The sequence below is a fragment of the Henckelia pumila genome, chromosome 1 (assembly GCF_033568475.1).
Source record: "Henckelia pumila isolate YLH828 chromosome 1, ASM3356847v2, whole genome shotgun sequence".
Taxonomy (NCBI): Eukaryota; Viridiplantae; Streptophyta; class Magnoliopsida; order Lamiales; family Gesneriaceae; genus Henckelia; species Henckelia pumila.
In genome coordinates this window covers 61,396,890-61,423,210 of record NC_133120.1, presented here as the reverse complement: position 1 = coordinate 61,423,210, position 26,321 = coordinate 61,396,890, and the positions used below count along the sequence as shown (strand labels likewise).

Sequence of the window (26,321 nt, the reverse complement as noted above, 5' to 3'; positions counted from 1 at the left end):
ATTGTTGCGGTGCAAACTGTTTTTAAGATTGAGAAAAATAGTTTTTCTTAGCTAACCCTAACAAAGCCGTTTGCCTTATTCGAAAAATTTTTGAAATATGTTAAAAATGTGTATTCACAGTCTTCTACACACACGACTGATTTCAACGATATAAAATGTAAAACTTTGACATTGGTTAATACTTTTGTAATATGTATAGATGTAAATATTAGTAGATTGTGAGAAATTAATAGATTCGTATTATATTCTAAAAAATTTGTAATATGTATAGATGTATAAATGTAAATATTAGTAGATTGTGAGAAATTAATAGATTTGTATTATATTCTAAAAAAATAAACATTTGGACCAAATTTTTGCTTACCGTTACTTGAAGTACATAGCTATCATCTATCCACAAACTTAGATTGGTGGGAGTGTGGGCTTATTTTATGCTGTACCGGGTGAAATTCACTCGGTGTAGCATCTGCCATCCAAACAGCCCGGGCTTCACATAATTATGTGGGGCCCGGGCTCCTATTTATGAGGCCCAGTTTCCATGAACGGTCCAGATCCACATTTCATCCGGTGGATCATAGCACTTCCCGGGAGTATGTATAGGGTTTTCGCTGACTTATAAGTTTTCAAATAATGATTTCCTCGTGTATCGAGACAGGTTGTCAATCGGAAAAACTTGTATTTTGAACTAACGATTTCAATCCATCCTTTAAATCCACATAGAGATAGAATTGGGTCAATCACTGTACACATTTGATTTTTGAAAACAACCCGACGCGTCGAAATAGAAATTAAAAGCTTAAAGTTATGTGTTTTTAGTCCAAAAAAATGTTTTACCTATTAATCTATACTATATATGAGGGAGAGATGTAATAAAAATTGTAATTTGGTGAAGAAGTCCCTTTTTAATACCAAATATACTCATAGCCCTCGAAGTTGGTTTCACGTTTCTTTTCCACAACCTTCAATTTTTTTTATTATTTTTTTAAAGTAGCATTTATCTTAAATTTTAAAAACAAAATGTAATATATTCCATTAAATAAAAATCACTATATCTTATGCATCCACCTATGGGATATTAAGACACTATTATTTTCCTGTGATATTTTATTCTATAATAATATGATTTTAAAACAAATTAATTGTCTTATTTTGCTAAAAAAATATTATACATAAGCAGGCATCTTATGCATAAAATCGCTAGTATTTATTGAGTAAAAGACATCAAGGAAGGGTGCTGATGGTGAAGCTTTTTTGGTTTTACTTAAATTACCCTCGTTATATTTTAAACTTGGTATTCTATTCCTATTTTAACAGACTAAAAAATAATTATTATTTTAAAATTATTTACATAATCCGTATCATATATTATTGTATTTCATTTCTTTATTCTCAATTCAGTTTAGTTTGTAAAAAATGAAAATATTTAAATTTATATTACATTCACTATTTTATAAACATTGATGTGCAAAACTAGTTAGCGAAAAAAAATATTGTTGACCAGGATCAAGTACACCTAAATACCCTTCACACACATTTATCCAAAAGTATAGTAGGAATTTGTCAAGCTAGCTTAATTAATAATAGAGAGTGACCCATTGACTTGAAGTCCACTCTAGCAAACTGAAGTATTATTCACGACGAATTTAAGAATTGTGGACTTTGTGTTAAAAAAAGAAAGAAAAAAAAAAAAGAGGGCAAAATCTTGTGTCCTAACTTGGGATTTTGTTATCTAAGAGCTAGCTAGCCATTAATTATATGCATTAAAACCCTTTGTCAATGGCGTATATATTACATAAAAAATGAATGATGTCACCACAATTAAAACTCATGAACACTTCCATGCATGCGCTACTTTTTCTGATAATTTTATTATCAATCTGGCTCGTTAGTGGAACTATCGGAGACAATGAAGTCAGATGCTTAGAGAAGGAAAGATTGGTGTTACTCAAGATCAAAGATGATTTCATCGATGATTATGGCATGCTCTCTACTTGGGGACCCAAGAAAGATTGCTGCAAATGGAATGGTGTTCGCTGCGATAACCGCAGTAATCACATGGTGGCATTGGATCTTGTCAGTCCCAAGGGGAGATATGCCTATTATTATCGGTTGGCCGGTAAGATAAGTACGTCATTGGTTGAACTCTGTATCTTAATCATCTCGACCTCAGCACCAACGATTTTAATTACACTAGTATTCCTGAATTTTTTGGCTCTCTTGCTAGACTTGAGTATCTCAATTTGGCTAATTCCAATTTTGGTGGTACGATCCCATATCATCTAGGGAACCTATCCATGCTGAAACATATTGATCTTGGTTACAACTTGTCACTAAATATTACACATCTTGATTGGCTTTCTAATCTTCGCTCTTTGGAATATCTTGATCTCGGTGGACTTGATCTCACTACGGTTACGACATGGACGCAAACAATAAGCAAACTTGGCACTCTGAAAGAGTTGCACATGGAGAGCTGTACCTTTTCATCAATTCTTCCTGCAGCAGCATCACTTCCTTTGATCAACTCTTCTACTACTCTTTCTGTCATCGATTTTTCTAGATGTTCCCTGAACACCACGTCGATTTTAGTCTGGTTTCTTAACATGAGCAGTAGCTTTAGTTACATTGATTTCGGGCATAATGCTATGAAAGGGAAGATTCCTGATGCTTTGGGGAATCTTGACTCCCTTTCCCATGTCGATCTCTCTCATAACATGCTTGAAGGTTGGATTCCTGATACTTTAGGGAATATGACATCCTTCCTCTACGTTGATCTCTCCAATAACATGCTTGAAGGACGGATTCCTAGTGGTTTGTGGAATTCCACCATGTTCAAATATCTTGGTCTAAGTGAAAATATGTTGTGCGGTTCATTACCTCATACTTTAAGACTTCCCTATCTTGAAGTACTAACATTGTATGAAAATCGATTTGTCGGCAGTGTGCCTGATCTTGCATCATGTACATCATTGATATTGGTGCAGCTGAACGGCAACAGATTCAATGGAACTCTGGCTAAAAGCATTGGATCCCTTTCTAAACTTGAGTTATTGGACCTTGGTTCAAACCACTTGGAAGGCATAATTAATGAAGGCCATTTCTTGAACGTTTCTGATCAATTTTATGAACTCCACTTGTCTTTCAACTCGAATTTAAGAGTAAAGATCAACTCTCATTGGAAACCTCCCTTTAAACTGCTCTCTATAAGTTTGGCATTTACCAATTTGGGACCAGAATTTCCATACTGGCTTTTGAAAGCATGTGGCCAGTCCGCAAGTCTTGATATTTCGAATAGTCAGATTTCAGACACAATAGATAAAAAGATTTGGGACAATTCAATTTGTTTCGAGTATTTGAATATGTCAAACAACCAGATTTCTGGCGTTGCTCCTGATTTATCATGTGAAACCTTCCGATATGTAGACTTGAGCTCCAATGAGTTTGACACACTGCCCCTTTTGGCTTCGTCCTTCAATTTTGTAAATCTTGCAATGAATAAATTGTCATGGAGATTGAATCGTGTTTGTGCTGCAAGTTTTGTGAGCGTTGTGGACATTTCAGACAACAGATTATCAGGTGAGCTTCCTCATTGTCTAAAGAATTTGACATATCTCGAGTATTTTAATGTGGCAAACAACAATTTATCCTGGAGGATTACAGAATCACTTGGCTACATGAATGTTCTTTCTTCTTTGCATCTAAGAAACAACAGCTTTGTGGGAGAAATTCCTACGTCATTGAGGAAGTGCCGTTGGTTGCATGTTTTGGATCTTGGAGAAAACAATTTGACTGGTCACATTCCAGCATGGATAGGAGGAAGTTTGCCAATGTTGGCTGTGCTGAGCCTAAGATCCAATGACTTCATTGGTAGATTGCCTTTAACCTTTTGTCATCTTCAAAATCTACAACTTTTGGATCTATCTTTGAATAAGATTTCTGGAACAATACCCAAATGTATCAACAATTTCACTTCTATGAGTTTGAACCCGGATGTCAACCAGATACCGGACAATATATCATATGCTTTCCTAGCTTCGGATTTCGGGCATACATTCTATGACAGCATAAACATAATATGGAAAGGGAAGGAGGTCGAGTATGTCAGAAATCTAATACTTTTGAAAGTCATTGATCTTTCAAGCAATAAGCTAGTTGGACAAATACCTGATGAAATTTCAAGTCTTGATGGCCTTTTTGCCTTGAATCTTTCAAGAAACAGCTTCACGGGTTCTATCCCACATGACATTGGTCAATTAACTATGTTAAATGCTCTTGATTTGTCAGAAAACAACATTTCAGGTGAAATTCCAGATACCCTTTCACAACTAAGCCATCTTGGAATCCTAAACTTGGCTTATAACAACTTATCCGGTACAATTCCATGGAACACTCACATGCAAACTTTCAACTCTTCTTCATACATTGGAAATCCTCAACTTTGTGGTCCTCCGCTCCCAAAGCATTGTCCCGAAGACGAAAGGCCTGAAAATCCAATCTCTTCAGAAAATGTGGATGAGATAGACGATGGTAAGCTCATAAGTAGAGGTTTTTACATTGCTATGGCACTTGGGTTCATTGTTGGCTTTTGGGGAGTCTTCGGGACTTTAGCTCTCAAACATTCTTGGGGGATTGTATGTTTTAAGATGGTGATAAATGTGAATGATTGGGTGAATGTCATGATAACTGTGAATTGGAACCACATAAGAAGGTATTTTCAGAATTAGTCTTAATTATAAGATTAATGTGTGTCTAACTACTTCTGTTAAAGGAAAATAAGAATCTGAATGTGATAAAAATTTCAATATCTTGAATCTGATTTACTTTCCATCATTTTATCTTTATAGTGCATTATGTACACAATGATTAGAATTTCATTCTGTTGCGCTTATAGTTAATGTTTAATTATGAATCTGTATAAACACCAGTGAAAAATGCACAAAACATGTGTAAAATAAAGATATTTTTATATGTAATTTTTTTTTTTTGAAAGCAAAAAATGAAGTGAGTGGGAGGTTTAGTAGAAAAGTGGATAAGGAGTAATTATGGAATAAAGAATTTTGGTGTTCTCAAAATTAGTTAGTATATATATATATATATATATACATTGACAAAAGCATGTTAGGCATATTTTGGAACGAGAACGATCCCTTACTATGGGATGCCCATGGGCCACGGTAGGGGCCGGATACTGGGGTATAGTTTTATACTCACATCACAATTTAATTTTTTTTATTTGTTGGTTTCTGTTTATATATTCTTTCTTTTTTTTCAATTTTCATTTTATATATTATGTTGCTGTAAGACGACTTTTTACAATCAACAAGATTAAGGTAGTGTTTGGGATAGCTTATAGGAAGTACTTCTCAGCTTTTTATTAACAAAATTTTACAAAATTTTAGATTTTTGTTAACGAAAAAGCTGAGAAGTACTTTTAAAAAGCTCTCCCAAACACTACCTAAGTATAAAACAATGGCGTATATCAATTTGCTTCGTCCTATAGTAACAATGTTATACAAGATTTTTAAAGATATCTATTACATTCATATCATCACAGTAAACAATCAAAATATCTTGTTCAAAACTGTAATCCTTCAACATGTAATTCATCCAAAGTAGCCGAGTGCATCAACTTCCAACAGAATATACTTGGCCTCAGTAGTTGATAGAGAGATGAAATTTTGTTTTTTACTATAACATGAGACAAGTTACATCCCACATAGAAACATCCTCCAATCATGCTTTTTCTATCATCAAAATTCTCAGCCTGATCTGCATAACTAAAAATTGCGAGACAAGTGCTCGTGTCATTCATAATTTTATGTATCGTTAAAATACCAGACAATCTCTTAATAGCCTTCGGATGGGTCTCTTTTGGATTAGCTTGTATCTAGCACAGACATTTAAAAAAAAGCATATATCAGGCAGACTAGCAATGAGATATAACAAGCTATCAATCATGCTCCTACATAATTTTGTGTCAACTCAAACTCCACTTTCATCCTTGGTCAATTTCTCTGTTGATCTCATTGGCGTTTTCATGTGTTTTGCGCTTTCTTGATCAAATTTCTTCACTACTTCCTTGCATATATTTTTTTTTTAAGAAATGAATATTCCATCCTTGCACTATTTCAACTGCAATACTAAAAAGTAGTTTAACTCACCAATCATGCTCATTTCAAATTCGTCTTTCATTTGGCTCACAAATGTATCAACTTCAGCAAACAAAGTAGAACAAAACATTATGTCATCAACATTAATTTGAGCAATAATAATATCATAATCAAAATTTTAATGAACAAGGTTTTTATCTAAACCCCTTCTCTTGTAGCACTTTTTGGTTAAGAAATGTGTCAGTCTCTTGTACCACGCTCTTAGTGTTAGAGTAGATGCCCTACAAGTCAACTGTTGGTTAGGGATTTTATTGACTCGGGAGTAATGAACAATTTTTATTTTAATATATATAATTATTTTTTTATTCAATTTTGACATTTATTTTATCTACATAGGATATCCATACCCGAAGCTAAGCAGTGAATCCTCGACTACAATGCATCGAATCCTACATGTTTCATCACAACACCCAACTTTGTCACCTTATGACTCCAACGGAGTCGGTAAACATGTCAAAGTGCAGCGCTAGAACATAAAGTCTCAATGTTATCCCATATCATACGGTTTAATGGTGTACAACCATAAACTAGAATATTTACACTCGACAAGTGAGAACCACTTCGAAAGTCTTTTAGGGAGGGTTGTTCAGTGCACTCTACAAGGAGCACCAATTTGTATACTTGGGCATCACTATGTCCCCTACCAATGAAACATGATACTCACATCGCAAATACTAGTCTCAAGTTTAAGCGGCCTTTATCCTCTTGGTGACTATTGAATCGACTAGGAACGGTTTAGAATATACATTATTTCAAATATGAGTTTCATGATAGTCATCACATGATCATCTCATATTTTTTATACTATTTGTATATTCAAGGACTTTGTTTATGCAACTACTATGTGTATACAGATATTATTAAAATAAAGATTGTCATACAAAGAGTTATGACAAGGACCCTCGACCAACACTTAACTCAACGGGTTACACTCTAATTGACTGAAACCACCTGAGAAAGTTGTTCCCATTGAGTCAAATTACAGTTATTTGGATAGAGTGAAAGAGTGATTCAGTTGGACGTTTGGATGTATTAGGATAGTGTTTGGGAGAGCTTCTAGGAAGCACTTCTCAACTTCTCCTTAACAAAATTTCACAAATTTTCAAAATTTTGTTAAGAAAAAGCTGAGAAGTGCTTCCTAGAAGCTCTCCCAAACACTACCTAGGTTTGGTATTCGTAGTAGCTTCTTCAGACATGGTTAGACGGGAAAAAACGAAGCAGAGTGAAATTCTTGAAATTGAAGGATGTAGACCAATGACATTGGCTCTAATACCATGTAGTTTATGCAAGAATTATATATATATATATATATACATATATATTGATATTTCAGCCTCTTTATAGATAAAATAAAGCCCATAAATTAGGAAAAACATAAATAATGTAATGTAAATATACAGCTACGCAATCCCAATAACTGCATAATATATAATCAAATAAATCTCATACAGATCTAGAATGTGATTTGCCTTGATTGATCGTGAGTCTCAACACTCAAATACAAACCATATAAAATAAAGTTGTTATTCCTTTTCCTATCCCCAAAATGTGCACGCTGAATAAAAATGGAAAAAAGAAAGGGCATTCTCATTTTATAAATAAGCAGTTATACGGGACAACTATGTCTTTTCACAATCAATAACATATATGTATAGACCATAGTTGTTAAAAGCGTAAAGCGCAAAAAAGCGCTCAAGTGCCTTTGGGCTTAAAGCGCAAAGCGAAGCGCACGCTTCATGGAACAAAAGCGCAATAAACAAAACATTATCAAAATAATAAGAATAAAGTCAAGAATCCTTGCAAATGTGATAGATAAACATCAAATATCATAAGAGTCATCATCTTCATTCTCCAAATCTACGTCCTCAGCCCCATCGCTTGATTTGTATCCATCGGTATCTTCTTCTTCTTCAGTTTCATGATCAATGTTCAGCTCTTCTTCCTCAACAAGTCTAGTTCGAGCTAAAGATTGCTTTCTTTTTGCTGAAATGGATGATGATGATGCTCCTTTTGATCTAGATGCATTTCTAGATCGAAAGCCATATGCACTTTCACCAACACCAGCCGCTTGTGCTACATCACTCCAACGCAAATCATCATCTTCAAAGACAAAATCATTATCCTCATTGGCACTATCACCATCATCCAACTTTCCCAATAACCATTCATTACTATCATCTATTTCTGACAAAGAAATAGGATCAATCATATCTCGCATGACATATCTCCGCCTCAATGCTCTGTTATATTTGATATATACCAAATCATTCAATCGTTGCTGAGACAATCTATTTCTTTTTTTCGAATGTATCTGCCAAAGAATTAGAATTAAGAAGTTACACTTCATACTCCATAATCTGAAATTTAGTATGTATTAAATTAAATAATAAAAAACACTTGAAACTTACATGTTCAAATACACTCCAATTACGTTTGCAGCCTGAATAAGAGCATGTAAGATACAAAATCTTCATTGCAAATGCTTTCAACCCAGGTGTTGATGCACCATAAGAGGACCACTAATCAGCTTTAAAGTTGAAACACAAAAATTAAATTTCTTACCTCCCAAAGTTTGTAACTTTGTAATGCTTGAGAATGTAAATTGAGATTGCACTAAATATTATTACCTGATGATTTTGAAGCTCTTTGTCTGATAGCCATGGGTAAACCAAAAAGTCCTTCTGCATTTTTGTATTTCTCCAATTGATTTGTGATCTTATCTTGCAAATCTTCACCTCTCACCAATCTAGCTATGCATTTGTACAAACCCTCCAACACTTCTGCATCATTTTCTATGTCAGGATTTGTGTAAAAAAACTCGGGATTCAAGAAATATCCAGCGGCATGCAAAGGATGATGGAGTTGAACGTTCCATCTTCTGTCAATGATTTCAAAAACACCACGATATTTCTCTTCGTTCATATTAAATGACGCAGCGATAGCTTCTTTGGCTCTGTCCATTGCCTCATAGATGTAACCCATAGGGGACCTTTTTTCACCGTCTACCAGCCTCAATACTTTCACCAATGGACCGCCAACTTTCAATGCAAAAACTGCACATTTCCAAAAATAAGGCATCATCATCACTTCTGCAACACGTTTCCTAGCCACCTCTTTAGAATATCGACTTGTTGCCCACTTTTTAGATGTAAACATCTTTCTCAGATTTGCTTGATGTACTTGAAACCGCTTTAAAGTCAAAAAAGCGATTGCAAAGCAGGTCTTTGCAGTTCTTATCATGTCTCTCTGTCCGGTAAACTCCCTCATCATGCTCAATAACTGTGGTCTATTGTAAATATAACCATTCACCATCAATGCCCTTTCATGCAAACTTTTGAGACGAGGAATTTTGAATATTTCCTCAAGCATCAAATCTATGCAATGTGCTGCACATGGAGTCCAATACAAGTGTCGAAAATTGTTTTCCAAAAGACGATCTGAATATGAAATAAGGTAATGTCACTCAAAAATTTTAAAAAAATTCAGAATTAAACATGAATTTACAATTTAAAATATTACCTGCTTTGACATTGCAGCTTGCATTATCTGTCACAATCTGTACCACATTCTTTTCACCAATTCGATTCACAAATAACTTAAGTAACTCATACATTTTGTCAGCAGTGTGAGAATAACTTGAAGCCTCCACTGATTCAACAAATACGGTTCCTTTAGGACCATTAACCAAAAAATTTATCAGACTTCTGCTCTTTTTATCCGTCCACCCATCTGCCATGATTGTACACCCATACTTAGCATGATCTTCTTCATGGGATTTGAGACACAAGTTCGTATTTGTCAACTCCTTCTTCAAATACTTAACTCTTACTTCAGGTTTCATTCCCACTCCAAAAGTCCCAATAGCATCAATACAAGGCTGCAGAGAATCATATTTAACAGCATTAAAATGAATTCCAGCATCATACATCCACGTAGCAAATTTCTGAACCGCATCTTCTCTTAATTTTTTTTTATTCTCATCATATTGGCCTTTATTTTTCGCACGCCTTTGTCTGACAATTTCTTCTACATCTTTCGCAAAATAAAGATCAATAGGCCCTGCTTGTTTACTCTTTTTACCTTGCACCGTAGGCCCAAGCCCACTTGAACCGGATATTGGTCGTTTACCTTTCCGTTTAGTTTGAAGATCGTCTTCATCTTCATCATCTTCCAAATCAACAATGTCATCTAAATGAGGAATATCATTCATTTGATTCTTCAAATTGCTCTTTTTTTTAATGAACTCTTTGATTTCTTCCTTAACATGCTCCGGACATTTCGAACACTCTTTCACATTTCTATTGCCCCCAACTAAATGTAATTTATGCCGATAAATTCCACCATTTGTTACTTTACCACAAAAACAACAACACACATTATTTGGATTTTTAGGATCCGGAAGAGTTGCATAATTCCAAGCAATATCCTTTCGATTCGATGGAAGTGTTGGGTTTGATTGTGACATTGTTATAACAACTGAAAAAATAAATAACAATCACAAATTACTAATTAAATTTTAAAAAAAAAAACACATTTGAATACAATTTACAAAAATTCATAAAATTAGGGTTCACCTATTTGGGCAACAAAGAGAAGGGAAGTGGTAAGTAAACAAGGTGGGGAACGGCAGGGCGGTGCGGCGGCGACCGGCGAGGCAGGCACGGCGGCGAGGCAGAGGCTCGGCGAGGCAAAGGAGTAGAGGAGCAGAGCGTGAGGCAGAGAGACGCAGTGTTAGGACCGTGAGTTTTTATTGGGCTTAATATCAGATCTATTAATATTATATAAGTTATTTGGGCTTAAAAAAACTTAAAAGTGCACTTTCAATGTGCGACTTTAAGCCTTGTTTAAAAAAAATCGAAATCTGCCTGGCTTTTAAGAAGCGCAGAAGCGATCGCTTTGCGCCTCAAAGCGAGGCGCAATAAAGCGACCGCCTCGAAGATCTGCTGCGCTTCAGAGTTCTCTGAAGCGCAGCCTGAGCGCCTCGCGTCGCTTTGCGCTTAAGCGACCAAGGCGCTCGCTTTTAACAACCATGGTATAGACAGAGATATTAAGACATAAACATTAAAACTTGCTTTCATAATCCTTACAAGCTTGGACAGGACAGGCAGGACAGGACAATTATTAGACAAATGAAACTAATCTTGCTTATTTTTCAATGCCACTAACACAACCTTTCTATCTTGGTTTTGTAAACTATGACGGAAATTATTACACGCTCAATATCGAAATGTTTAAGCCTTCTTACTATTAGTATTCTTCTATGATATATTGATGTTTCGATCTACCACAACTGTGTCGAGTAGGATACTTCAACTCTCCAGTCTCTATAACGATTGGCTTCGTTTACATTCAGCAACTTCAAAATAGAGAAGAAGCTGTAGTAAAGATCTCTATTCATCTTTCCAGGAGGACAATGGAGGCGTCTCAGAATTGTAAAAGGTGTTCCCCATGAAGGGACTCCTGTTTTCCTTGACCATATCAGCCAAAGAATTGAGCTCAGCCAGATCTTGTGTTGTTAACGTCACAGACAGAGATCCAAGATTTTCAATAAAGTTGTCTATCTTGGTAGTACCAGGTATGGGCTAAACATCGGCTTCTTGATGTTGAACCCAAGCTAATGCTAGTTGCGATGGGGTGCAACCTTTTTTGGTAGCCATTTCACAAATCCGCTCGTACAAAAGCTTGTTATTTTCAAAATTTTCTCCTTGGAATCTAGGAACTTTCTGCAAATTATGATAGCCACATTTATTTATTGTGGCCATGACGCATAGAAATGTGAAGAATACAAATCCAAAACACAGCTTCCATTAAGAATGCAAAGAATTACCCCTTTTTAATGAAATTTATTCATAAAAAAAGAATAAATTCAAAATATCCCATCACAGTAAGAATACAGATTTTACTTTCCAATTAAATGTTGTAGAATAAACTCAAACGATCCCATCAAAGTGTCATCTTCATGTGTCGCCGCTTACAACAATGTTGTAGTTCATAACAGTAAAACTCAGTTATTGAACCAATCCCCTGTATGGAATATTATATATTATGAAGTGGCTAATTCTCTGCATTCAAGTAAAATATAATGTTGTCAGGCCAATAATCGTGTAACTCTATAGATCAAATCAGTATCAAATGTTCGCTGTGCAGAAGATGGAATTCTGCTCACTTATCAGGAGAAATTTTCCTCGTTTACGAGCAGGCAAGTAGCATTAGGACAGGCAGTGATTAGCCCTATGACACTGATTCAGAGTAGATGTATCAAAACGAACACTTGTTATTCCATACCTATCCCCGATCATGTAAATTAGAAAAATCACAGATATAAATCAATGCTCTATAAATTTTCACATATAGGAAATCACAAGTACCGTTATGGCATTTCTAAAAAGTAGTCTCACGGACGGAGATAGGCACCAACCTTACGGAAATCATTCTCTGAGAAGTTCTCTAGAAGTTTAGGACCTGATGAAAAGAAACCGCGTCCAAGTGGACTGTAGGGGACGATTCCAATTCCCAGTTCTCTGAAAGTAATAAAACAGAGAAAAAAAGGGTAATTTTGTCATAATAAAACATACAGGTTCATCGCAACAATTGTGCCTATGTTAAAGCAAGAGGGAAAGATGTCTCACCGACAAGTAGGAACTATTTCTTCTTCCACATCCCTTGTCCACAAGGACCACTCATTCTGGACAGCAGTATCGGATGAACAGCGTTAGCCCTTCTGATTGTTGAAGCAGATGCCTCAGAGAGGCCGACATATTTTATTTTCCCTTCTTCAACAAGTTTCTTTAGTTCTCCCATCTTAAAAGGCATGCCAAAGGATATGATAATAAAGAGGTATTGAAAGACGCAAAGTGGATGAGGTCTCAGCTAAAAAAACTCAAGAACCAAGCAGCATTATATTGACACTACAGGTGTGGCATAGCTTCCAATCCTGGATTCTTTATTTTACTATTGCATATAATGTTTATGGGTAGATGCAGGCCAATGAAGCCAAAGATGTTTCAGGTACGTGGTACAGATAATTAGGAATCACGATGCCAAGGAAAATTTTTGGTTTGGTTTCCCATTATCCCGGTGGTTTCTTGTCCACCAAATGAAAAATCATAAGGCCATCACTGAAGATTTGACTATCACGGAAAACAGAAATATCAAAACTGAAATTGTATTTGTAATTGACCAAGAAAAATGCATAAACGCGTAGTAGACAATGTTCACCACAAAAGAAGCATTACAGCAAAAGTTAGGTGCTCCGTACTCTGTAGTTTGTATAGGTGGAAAAAATGAGGTTCTAGAAAACTTTTCCAAATGCAATTGTTTTGGTCTATTTCAAGTCTGCTCAATGCAATTATTGCTAAAAATCCAAAAGTTTAGTGCCCTTGAAGCTATCAATTAAAAAACACATGAGACAGAAGATAATCTTCGTACGGTAACTATCTTATTTTCAACTACATACAAGTACAACAAAATCAGTGCAGAAATACACCAGTGGCTTTATATGCTCTTCATCATTTGTCTTAATATAGCATCAAATAACACTTTTACCAACAAAATCACAAAAAAAACATCATAACACTGCTTACCGTGATTTCAATAGGCACACGAGTATCAATCCGATGAACGTAATATAGATCAATATAATCAATATCAAGACGCTTCAAACTTGCTTCGCATGAGGCTCTAACATATGCAGGGTCACCACATACTTCCATCTTCCCGTCTTTGAAAGTTAACCCAAACTTGGTGGCGATTTGAACTTTTTCTCAAAGTACTCCTTTCAAAGCCTACACCAAATCCAACAATATGTAACTCACACATGGGTTACATATTTGCTGACGTAATTTGGGCCATACTCTGTTTCATAATCTTAATATAATTTCCGCTAAATATGACTCAAGAATGTGATACGGTACATATGAAAACATACAAGAATCAGACATTTGCATGCTTAAAATAGTGATATATAACACAAATGCAGACCAACTGGAAAAAAAAATATAGAGTTTGTCATATATCTCCAGCTTCTTGACAAGTACTAATTACTCATGGCTTGTCTGGTTTCGGTACCAAACAAAAGCTTCATATTAACACACTTCAGCTCATAAAATAGTTTTGTTAAAATGAATAAAATTGGTTATGAACAGTTTTCAGGGAGTGGTCTTTAACCATAACTACCTACGATTCATTAGCAAAACAAAAGCGAAAAATTCTGTTTAAAAATGATTTGCCGGAACAAGAAAAAGGATGAAGCGCTTTTCAAGAACGTATCACCCTCATGTTCAAATTGATTAATTGAAATCACAAAATAACACAAGGCAAACTCAAAGCATCAGAAGAAAGCCTACGGATACAAAATGAAGCGCCTAATTTCTGGTAAAAAAAAAAAAAAAAAAACCTTGCCAATCAGAACTTCATTGGTGCGGGGGCCATAGAAATCCGAGGTATCAAGAAACGTGACGTCGGAGTTGATGGCATGATGAATGAGGGAAATCATTTGGGGCTCAGGCTTAGGGACGCCGTAACCAGAGGACATTCCCATACAGCCCAGCCCTTGTTTAGACACCTCCAATCCATGTGAACCCAGATTGATTTTCTCCACATTTACTGCCATTGCTGCTCTTCTTCTTCCTTATGGCGGGAATTTGCTGGTGAATGAACTCCAAACCAGAACCCTTACATATATATATATATATGCACACATTGTGAGGTAGAAGAGAGAATCTTGGGGAGAAGCGGAGTCACGGCTGGCGTCATCCTCAATCACTCACTGTCGTTAGGGCATCTACAATGCCAAAACCTATCTAACCACTAAATTTGTGGTCCCTCGTCCGTCACATTATTGTCACGTCAAAAACAAAAAAAACTCATCTACTTTTCACTATAACAAAAATCTAAAACAACTTTTTTATGAACCCCGCAATCCAATTTAAATATTAGAACTATCAATTTATTTTATATATTTATATATACAAAATTTATATAAAATAGATTAATTTAATTAATACAAAATAACATATTATTTATTATAAATAAAATAAATATAATTTTTATTGATATTCAACGGTTATATATATAGTATAAATGATTTAAAAATCCCTACCAACCCTTCAAACTTTATCTTAACTCTCTAACCATAATTTTTTTTATTTCAACTCCCTAGTGGCCCCCATTTTTGAATTAAATATTATTTAGCAACTAATCCTTTGTACGTGGCATTGTTAACCTATCGAACCAGTCCCGGCCATGCAAGACTATATGTTACGCAAGGTTTCTAGCCGATATACTCCGAATTAGGGTCCAACATGCTTCCGTAAGATGAAATAAATTTAAATACCTCTTTGACCAAAATGTCGTCGGGTCATACCTGCCGAGTTTTACGAAGTGCTCCTCACACTCCAACCACGCAGTCGCAACAGATGGTTTCTGCACAAGCTCCTTCAACGACACCCAGCACAGCCTTAATTCGTTTTCTACCTTAAGGCGTATGGTATATAAATTTAATTATAAAATATGAGCATGAAAGAACAAGAGGTTTTAAAGAAATTATTCAGACATGATATTATTACATAAATCAACTCCTTTGAAGAGGAGAAGACAACTTGTTTAGCTACTCATAGTAGTCTTGTTCTTGTAATACATAAAGAAAACTTAATACAATAGACAGAGAAATATTACAACAATTTATTTGTAAGAAAACTGAAGGGAATGATCGATATCTTCAGCTTCCTTGAACGCTTGTATTTATAGCTGAGGTTCCACTCGTTTCACCGAGAAACTTCAGGGAATCTTACAGTTATCTTCTATTTCTTTATGTCATTATTGATGGCATCTTTTACTAGTGGAGGAGGCAGCTGTTTTGTATTTTTTATGCCATTATTGATGACATCTTTTACTAGTGGAGGAATCACATGTCTGCCACTTTCTTTTGGCTTTATTCTCCTCACATGTCTGCTTTATTGTTGTCGGGGCATTTTTGCTTTTGAAGTAGGCCCCTGTGAAAACGCATCTTTGGTGGTCTTTGTCCACCTTTGCTTGTCTCGGAAAAATCTTTTCGATCCGTTCGGGGTCTAAAGTTTTTTCAGAATTTTGGCTCCTTCTGGTTGGGACACTCTGGGCAGATGTTCTCTAACCATCTTCCGATATGAGCCATGTTACAAAATTTTCGGCGAGTCTCTTTACTCCCCGGCAGCTTGTTGTTCCATAAAAAGTTTCTCTTCTTTTCGAAGAGTTCTTCCGCAAAAGCCGTAGTTTTTCATGTCATTGTGTTTAACAGGAATGATCCGTTCACAGAATTCTGATAAAATTTGAACGAAAACTTGACCTTGTCCATCTCGGTGAGACAAACCCAAATACCCCATGCCCTTCTGGTTGAGATTTCATTTTCTCCAAAAGTGGACACTAATGGTATTTCCTCAGGAATAGGGTCCTTAATGAATCTTTGATTATTCATGTCAGGTCTCCTTAGCTTGATGAAATGAAAGGGTTCGTGTGATCCTTTCCCTGTTGGTTCTGGAGCTGCACTAAAGAAATATAATTCAAGCACATCTCCTCTGGACAAATGGTCGTTATTTGCCCATGTTTCTTGGACTGCTTCCTGAATCCATTTGGGTAACTGTGATATCTCCGGGAAGCTTGGTGACGTTGTATAAACTGAGGCCAAGGCTCCAAATTCATACCAAAGTTTTACATCCTTATGATTGACATTATTTTTTAGCCATACTCTTGGATATATCCCTGCAACATCAACCCTGCAAGTGTTAAGGTAAATTTCACTTCTTGTACTTAATATCTCCCACCTCTGTTGATAAACCTGAAATGGAGAAATAATAGCTGGATTAGTATCGATCTTAGATTTGCCCTTGTCAGTGTTGGGCCTAAGATTGATCTCTTCCTCTTTTAACCCAGAGGCGGAGGGTTGACTTGATAAGGAATCCTCATCAATTGTTGCTTCATCTAGATCATAAAAAGCAGATGATAGATTAGCACTTGTTTCTTTAGTTTTAGCTTCCTCAACATCTTGTTTTCCAACCGGTGGTTATATTTCTTGTTTTTGTAAAACCAATGGTTTTAGCATATCTTGTTTATGAGAAACCAATGGTTTCTTTATGGCCTTCACAATTGGCCCTTGAATAGCAGCCCATAGTTGTGTTTGAGCTTGCATACATCCTGTAATTCGATTAGATACTTTGATCCGATCAGCTTGCTGTAACCTGCCGGTCATTTTAGCATTAATGGCTAACTGGTTGAACTCGGTTTGAAGCAACCCAAGGTGTTCCCTGAGATGCCTCTGCATTTTCATGATGGAATCCACGTCGCTGCCTTCCATCTCTTGTTAAGAAATCTGCAAGAATATTTTCATGAGATTTAATAATAACAATATCAAAAATATAATATTGACATAATGCTTGTCATCTTAATAACCTAGCTTTCTCAGGTTTAGATTCAATCTTATTTTTTAAGAAAGCTTTTACCTGGGTGTTATCAACCTTTAGCGTGAATTTTTTAGCAAGTAAAAATAATGGTCATTTTTCGAAAGCCCTTTTAACTGCATAAAATTTCTTTTCGTTGATATGTCATTTGATGGCCTCTGATTCTGAAAAAATACCGCTACAGTATCTGCATGGTATTTCTCCATCCGGAGTGATCTTAGTAAGGACTGATGCCCACCAATCGTCACTAGCATCTGTAAATAAAACCAGATCATCTTCATCTTCGGGTATAGCCATTTTTGGGAGATTCTTACATATCTCCTTTAATTGGTTTATCCCTTGAGTATGGTCTTCTGTCCATATAAACCTAGCATCCTTTTTTAACAAAGGACTGAACACCTTTCTGTACATTGCTAGGTTTGTTAATGAACATCCCTGCGAAATTAACTACTCCAAGAAAACTCTGGAGTTGTTTTATGTCTTTGAGTTTATCTGGAAAATTCTTTACCTTTTCCACAATATGGGATTTTAGAATTATTCCAGTTTCATCAATCTCAATACCAAGGAATTCAATTTTCCTTGTTGCTATGACTGCTTTCTTTTCAGATAAGACCAGTCCTTCTTGCTTACAAATTTTAGAGAAAATCTCTAAGTGTTTAACGTGTTCGTCTATAGTTTTTGATGCTATAAGAATATCATCAATATAAACAAACATAAAGTTGAAATAATCTTTAAAAAGGTTATCAATCTTTCTTTGAAATATCTGGGGTGCATTAGCCAATCCCATAGGCATAACTTCCCAAATATAGTGTCCTTGTGGAGTAGAGAATGCTGTGAATTTCTTACTGCCTTCTTCCATTCGAATCTGGTAAAATCAAGACTTACAATCAAATTTTGAGAACACTCTAGCATTTCGTATACAGCTAATTAGGTGTTCTCTACTCGGTATGAAGTACCCATCAAACTCCAGGATTTTATTAATACCTTGGTAGTTAATAACTAACCTGGGTTTCCCTTTTTTTATTTCACCATGATTTTTGACCAGAAATCCTGGGCTGCTATATGGTGAAACTCCTTCTTTGATTAGACCAAGTTCCAAATGTTCCTTGATAATTATTCTCATATCCCTTTGATCTGTTATGTTCATCGGGATATACTTATATCTGACGAATTCATACTCTTTGCCTTCCTTTAGAGTAAGACTAGCTTTGAGTTTATTTCTATCCCACCATGCCAAAGGATGCTCGTTGTAACTTTCTTTGAGCCTCTTTTTGACATCTTTAAGGGATACCTTATTTTCTAACTCTATATCTCTGTGATTTAGAGTCACCTTGAGAAGCTCCATATCCTCTGTTTGGAGTTCTTGTTCTGTTTTTATTTTCAACATGGTTTCTCCAAACCTTCTTGGATCTTTCATTTTTGGGTGAAAAATTTGTCCTTTATCACCACGCTGGCTGCGAAATATTATCGGCAATTGTCGATAAAAAGCAACTTTGAGTCTTTGAACGATAATTTTATGATCACAAATTGTAGTGAACATAAGTCTTCTTGACTCATTGTCTTGTGTGTACTTTTTAAACATTTGTAAGAAGTTATTTCCTAACAGGATATCAGCTCCTGTATCATGAAAACAGATTGGTGGTGTCTTTACCTTGTACCAAGGTGTTTGACCTGCTCCTCCCATGAGGATTTCTGCTTGTTTTATTCCTTTGCAAAGAATTAAAATTCTTCTAGAGAAATCCCGTCCAGTAATTTTTGGCAATTCTTCTTCACATTCTTCAGGGAAGACTCCTCTTTTTGCTGTACAAATTCCTGCTCCCGAGTCAATATAAGCTGCAAAGTATTCATCCTTATATTGTTCATACAACATTCCTATTGGAATGTATATGGAGAAAGGACTTGTTGTCATTTTTTAAAGGGATTACTAAATGGCCCTGCCATTTTTAACAGACTGTGTTGCAACTTAGTAATCCGATTAAGACTTTTCACCTTTAGTTTTCTTAAGGCTTCAGAAGGTAGAGTATGGTTACTTCTTTCTACTTCTTCGATGCGTCCTAGTAAATCATGTTCATGACTTACTAATTTCAATAGTTGCTTCTTCCTCTGTTTGTAAACAGAGTTTTCGAATTTGTTTAAGGGATTGTCCCTGATCCAATTTTCTTGGTTTTTCATCTCGTAGAATTTTTATTGAATCCTCCAAGTCTTATTTTTTGCCATAAACTCTATTCCTTTTTCAAGGCGTTTTCATGGTTTATGGTCCTCCAGAAATTCTAGGCCAAGAATGAGCTGATCCATTTTTTTCCTGGAATTCCACAGATTTGAACTTCCAATTCTCCAATATTTATCACTCCTTGGTAAGTTCCTTTTTCTTGTTGTTCCAAATAGTAAATCGAGTTACAAGGGAACTGATTTCAATGACTTGTAATTTCGAATACTATTTTCACTTCTTTCCATCCTTCTGGAGATCTAAGTTTTCCTATTATAGAAAACTCTTTTTCTTCTAGTGGAATTTCTTAAATAGGAGATTTGTCCCATCTCCTACTTGTTATTCGGTCTCCTTGGAAAGATAACCTTCGGGGTTCTATTTTAAGGTCTCTGTATAGAACAGGTCTGTCTTGAATTTGAATGTCTGTTTCCTGAATTAAAGGAAACTCGATTCTTTCCGGGTATATTGCATGAGCAACTTTCCCAAATATCTCTGGAATTTCAATGAACTCATTTCTAATAAATAATTCAGAATGGTGAGTATTAGAAAGAGCATATGAAATTTGATATGTAATAGAATATGGCCTATTACCTTCCTTCATTAGTCTTTTTTTCTTGAAGTTTTGATGCAACGTCAAGGCTCGACTAAAATCTCTATCAACTAAATTGTAGGCTATTTTTGGATAAATAATTCCCATAATTTTTCCTGCGCACAAATTTCCTGAGATAGTTCCTAGAACCGCATCTTGTATATTCCCCATTATTTTATCGCATACTACGATATCTATGGGTGAATCTATTCCTTCTTTAAAAGTAGCTTTGATCATAATCTGGATTGCTCCAATATGAATCCAAGACATTGTCTTTGCTACTTCTGCTTTTAATTTCTGTAATTCCTCTCGAATTTCTTCAAAGGGAATCAACTGCATCTCAATTTGATTACTGGTTAATTTCATAGGAATCGCCATTTCCCTTCTGGATCAAATTATGTCTTCTTTGTCTTAGCCCAAGGTTTCCTAAAACTCTTTCAACTTGTCCTGCCGAAAATCCTTGGTACTTCTGTAGTGTTGGATTTTCTCTCATAATCCTTTGAACCATATTATGAGATATCTGAAAGAGTGGGTGCCCGGTTAGCCAACTTGTGGCTAAGGGCTTTTGTGACTCTATGTATAAACAATCTTTGTTTAATATAATTTACATTCATTAATCGCATTTTCTTTGTCTTTCTTCATATTGTTATATTGTGATATACTATTGATGTTTTGATAAAGACCTTGAATATACTATAGTGTAATTAAGATGAGATAGTGAATAAAGAGATATCACTATTATGAAACACATCTCATAGTCACTGTATATTCTAAACAGTTCCTAGTCAATTGAGTCGTCCGCTAATAAGGATAAGGATCGCTTGAGATTAAGACTAGCATTTGTGATGTCAAGTACCTCGTTTCATTGGTAATGGACATGGAGATGTTCAAAGCATGCAAATGGATATTCATATGAAGAATGATCGAACTACCCTATTCGGACTTTCCAACTGGTTATCACTTATCGAGTGGATAAAGTCCGCGATTTTGGTTGTACACCATTAGTCCTTACTACTTGAAACATCATTGAGACTCTATATGCTAGTACTGTACTTTGACTCGTTTACCGACTCTATTGGGGTCATCAGGTGTCGGGATTGGGTACAGTTATGAAAAATATAGGAGTCGATGCTTTGTTGTCAAGGATTCACCACATACTTGCAAGTGTGGATATCCTATGCGATCTGAGAAGATATTAGTGTGACGAATCTCTGGCCAGAGTACATGATGTGTTTTAGGTTACTCGGTTTTCCTAGTAACACATGCGATGTCACTATTTGATCTCCAAGATGTAATGCATAGTTATCGAATCTCGAACGACTCTCGATGCACCAATGGTTGTTGATTCGATCGGGATATATGGATGAAGGGACCGTACTGTACGCTAACCAAAATCTACTGGTTCTTGCAGGCACTATCAGTGATACCTAGGGAATCATGGGGCGATGTTGCTAGACGCTCTTACCATGATTCGTTGGGCAAGTCGGAAATTATTGTTCCGAGTCACAAGGAGTTGTGAGCCCACGGCTTGCTGTATCCCTGAACCATTGAGGGTCACACAAGTAATGGATTACTAAACCCCATTGAGATAGTTAAATTTAAAGAGTTAAATTTAATGAAAGAGAAGTTGGACTTCTTAACTGAAAGGGAGTGGAATTTCCTAAAATGACATAGGGATGAGCATTTTTGGAAATCACTGAATTCAGAAAAATTATCTTGACTTTAAAAGATGAAGAAATGGTTTCTGTGTACATTGGTAAAATCAGTTTATCAATAAGAGTCACGATGAATTTTATATTAATTTCTATAATAACGGGCTTGGCTTGTTGGGCTTAAGTTATGGATTATGGGCCCTAAGGAGTTAGAGTCCTAATATAATCATAACTTAATCTAGTCTAAAAATTATCTATAAATATATGAGTAGTGTTCGAAAATCATAAGCATTCCATCTTGCAATTTTCGAAAATCACTCATAATATTCAAGGGGAATTTTTGAATTCCTCTGTCCCTTTTGAGAAAATTCGGTCTGTGATTTTTGTGAAAAATTACATTCCGAATTAACAGATCAAATCTGTTTATTCTCTTCGATAAACATCTGATTGATTTCTAGTGCAATCAATCAGAGGGTTTCTGTTTTCTGTTCGTGGACCTTATTCCGGAGATTGATCGTGAAGCCATCGGTTCCCGGGATATATAAGAAGAGCAGATTAAATTCTGTTGGTGTTCATTATCAAGACGTTGCTTGAAGAGGTAAAAATTTAATTGTGATTTTATTTTTACTTGCATAATTTAATCGTAAAGTTTTGATACCCAAGATATGGTATCGTTCCATATATAAAAATAAAATTTTTAAACTTCCGCTGCACCGGGTATCAATTCTTAATTGATCTGAACACATTTTTCCAACAGTGGTATCAGAGACAGGTTGCTCAGATCAAACGATTAAATTAATAGATTGTACAAAATATTTGGCCTCGGTTTTTTGAAAACAAAACGAATTTTAAAAATTAAAATTTTGACGGAAAAGGGGCATCGGGGCAGCGATCGTCGCTGCCCGGGGCTGCGATTTGATCGCTGCCCACGGGCAGCGACGAAGCTGCCCGCCTCCACGTGGGCAGCCCTGTCCCACGTGGAGGAGGGGGCTGCCCGGGAATGTCCCGGGCAGTCCGGGAAAATTAAAATTCATTTTTTAATTAAAATTTTGAAATTTTGAAATTCTAGTTTTTGGTCCGATCGAAAATTGTTTTTGATTGGTTCACGAGGCATCGGATCGAATTGTTTGAGTCCGAAATTTTTAAAATTGATTTTTGGATAAATTTGAATTTTTGGAAAATTTATAAATTTTATCCGTTAAATTAGATTTTATAAAATCAATCATTTTGGTACAATTGATGATAAGATATGATCTTATGAAAGGATAAGATAAAATTTGATTTTATCTTTTAATTATGATGTCATTGCATGTTATCCAATTATTTAATTGTTGAATTAATTATTGGATAAAAAGATGATCGATTGTCATGACCAATATTATAGGTGTATGTTAGGTTGTTTACATTTGGTTTTATTGTTGTTGTGTTTTATTAATGGGCTTGGTTTATGGCCCAATTTGAATTGTCATTTGTAATAAAAAGTGGGTCTGGTTTATGGCTCGTTCCCACCCTTAAATATGTATCTCCTACTTGTCATCGAAATTTATTGTAAATTTATTAGACGTAGTGGGAGATAAAGATTTGAAGACAAAGGTGGGCCCAGCAGACAATAAAGACCGAAGAAATGTAAATTGGAAGCTCAATGTAATAGGATTGCATTGCATACTTGCATATCACCTAGGATTGGACTTAGACTCGTGATTGGCAACCACGGGTCGATTAGTGATTGGGATCGATCATCCTTTAAATAATATATGATATTATTGTTGTATGCATGTTTAGACTAAATTGTATGAATCTCGCAAGCATACAAATATTGCATGATGAGACAATTTTCAAAAATTAAAATCCCTCATTTTAAATATGATTTAAAATTGATATCAAGATTTATAAAAGGGAATTTAAATATTGTTTAAATGTTCCTACCTTCCATCAACGATCAATGTATGAGATGCTACCCGTGTATACGGTCCGGCTCATATTATTGGGGGGGGCCCGTTCGTCGGAAAGCTGTACATTGGATCGACACATGTTGTAAGTTGGGTGGAACTCCCATGGGATTGGCTCATATTATTGGAGGATCCACATGGCGACCGTCCATCACAACTTAATATTGATGGGTTATCTTGACATGTCACAATAAACGGCGTCATATTATTGGGCCCTTATTGGACATGAGGTAAAAACATGGGGGTTACTTTGGAAGTAATTGAGCTCTACCTTTTGAAAATTATGGTTGGCTGATATTATTCGGGGCTATAGTTTGTCAATTGGACTCCATGTTCCCACTAAGAAAACAAGTTTCCCGTTTTCACTAGAGGGTAGTGAAATCGTTAAAATAGTGGGAGTGAAATTCATAAAATTAAATCTCGTCATATTTTATGTCTTAGTAAATTAATTAAGCAATCATCGATTATTGTCTGTTTCATCTCAGTATATCATTATGATGAATCTTCGTAATCCACATGTTTCAATTCTCGAACAAAAGAAACTTTCTGGCGCAAACTATACGGAATGGTTCCATAAGTTAAGATTGTCCTGAGCTCGGAAAAGATTTTCTAAGTGTTAGAAAAGGCTCCTCCGAAAATAGCCCCGGCTGATGTAACTTCAGAAAGGTTGGCCGAACTAGAGAAATGGTAGGACCATGATCTCAAGGCCAAATATTACATGCAAAGATGGACAAGTCTAAATAAGTTTGCCATCACTGCAAGAAACCCGGTTACTGGAAGCGCAACTGCAAAGAATGTATATCGAGTAGTTACGAACTACAAAGGATATATTTCATAAATTTTTCACTTAATACTATTTCTTGGGTATTGGATACCAGATGTAAATCTCACATTTGCAATGAGTTGCAGATGATGACAAGAAGTTGTAAGCTTAGGATGGGTGAGACCCAATTAAGGCTCGGGAATGGTTCCAGAGTTGAATCCAAAAGCTATGGGAAACATTTGTTTAATTTTGCAAAAACAATTTTAAGCTATATTTTGAGAGAGATGTTTTTATTTGTACCAAGATTTCATTAAAACATTATTTCTTTTTCTATTCTTGATAGAGAAGATATTTCTTGAAAATTTGCGAATGAGATTTGCAATATTTACAAAAATGAATGTTTGATTTGAAATGGACAATTTAAAAACGATCTATATAACTTAAAATTAAAAGACGTTCCAGTTGATTATGTTGATAAACCGGTAACAACAAATCGATAGTCAAAACCCGACAAACCTTTGGCATGCTAGGCTAGGTCATATTTCCTCAAGGAGGATGAACAAGCTAGTGGGAGAGGGCATGTTTGATATGTCTGATATTAACTCTCTATCTACTTGTGAGTCCTGCCTAAAAGGAAAAATGACTAAATCTCCTTTCAAAGGGAAACCTGAGCGTAGTCAAAATCTGTTGGATTTGATCCATACGGATGTTTGCGGCCCATTTAGTAATGGTACTAAATTCGGTCACACCTATTTCATTACCTTTACTGATGATTATTCTAGGTATGGGTATTTATATTTAATGAAATATAAGTCTGAATCATTTGAAAAGTTCAAAGAATTCAAGGCTGAAGTAGAAAACAAACAAAGTAGAAGTATTAAAGCACTTCGATCGGATCGAGGTGGAGAATACTTAAGTACCGAGTTTTTTAGCTATCTAAAAGAGAATGGGATTCTCTCTCAGTGGACTCCTCCTATAACACCTCAACTAAATGGTATTTTGGAGCGTCGCAATCGAACTTTGTTGGACATGGTTCGATCTATGATGAGCTTCACTGAGCTCCCTCCTTTATTTTTGGGCTATGCACTTGAAACAGCGGTATTGTTGTTGAACAATGTTCACTCCAAAGCAGTGAATAAAACTCCATACAAGTTATGGAATGGCAAAGCTCCTAAGTATTCGTACTTGAGTATTTGGTGATGTCCTGCTTACGTGAAGCAGACAGTGGGAGATAAGTTGGATAGTCGATCCACCTTATGTTATTTTGTAGGATATCCGAAGAATTCAATCGGATATTATTTCTATCATCCTACTGAAACAAAAGTGTTTGTTTCGAGGAATGCCACCTTCATGGAGAAGGAGTTCTTATTAGATAAGAAAGGCAAGATGATGGAACTCGAAGAAATTCGAGAAGAACCCGAGATACAAAATAACGATCCCACACCTCAAGAACCTTCAGTGAACACGCCTACACCTAGGAGATCCGAGAGGACTTCTAGACCTCCTATTCAATATGGTCTTCTTCTTGAAGGGGATCAAAGTGAACCCGACATTGGATGTGAT

The 26,321-nt window shown here is 35.7% G+C and overlaps 3 protein-coding genes and 1 pseudogene across 3 annotated transcripts; 1 reads left to right on the top strand and 3 right to left on the bottom strand.

Moving 5' to 3' along the window:
- Window positions 1-1,806: 1,806 nt before the first annotated feature.
- LOC140863333 (receptor-like protein EIX2) lies at window positions 1,807-4,724 on the top strand. The gene is made up of 2 exons (XM_073266694.1): window positions 1,807-2,125; window positions 2,284-4,724. Exons 1-2 carry the CDS (start codon window positions 1,807-1,809, stop codon window positions 4,722-4,724), a joined length of 2,760 nt encoding a protein of 919 aa, XP_073122795.1.
- A 3,206-nt stretch (window positions 4,725-7,930) lies between these two features.
- Window positions 7,931-8,675, bottom strand: LOC140878691 (uncharacterized). Its single transcript, XM_073282323.1, has 2 exons — window positions 8,579-8,675; window positions 7,931-8,481 (listed from the first exon to the last, which is right to left on the bottom strand). The coding sequence occupies exons 1-2, from the start codon at window positions 8,642-8,644 to the stop codon at window positions 7,990-7,992; spliced, it is 558 nt and encodes a 185-aa protein (XP_073138424.1). The 5' UTR covers window positions 8,645-8,675; the 3' UTR covers window positions 7,931-7,989.
- A 108-nt stretch (window positions 8,676-8,783) lies between these two features.
- Window positions 8,784-10,635, bottom strand: LOC140863325 (uncharacterized). Its single transcript, XM_073266684.1, has 2 exons — window positions 9,690-10,635; window positions 8,784-9,607 (listed from the first exon to the last, which is right to left on the bottom strand). Exons 1-2 carry the CDS (start codon window positions 10,633-10,635, stop codon window positions 8,784-8,786), a joined length of 1,770 nt encoding a protein of 589 aa, XP_073122785.1.
- A 581-nt stretch (window positions 10,636-11,216) lies between these two features.
- LOC140879450 (auxin-induced protein PCNT115-like) lies at window positions 11,217-14,920 on the bottom strand (annotated as a pseudogene).
- Window positions 14,921-26,321: the final 11,401 nt, after the last annotated feature.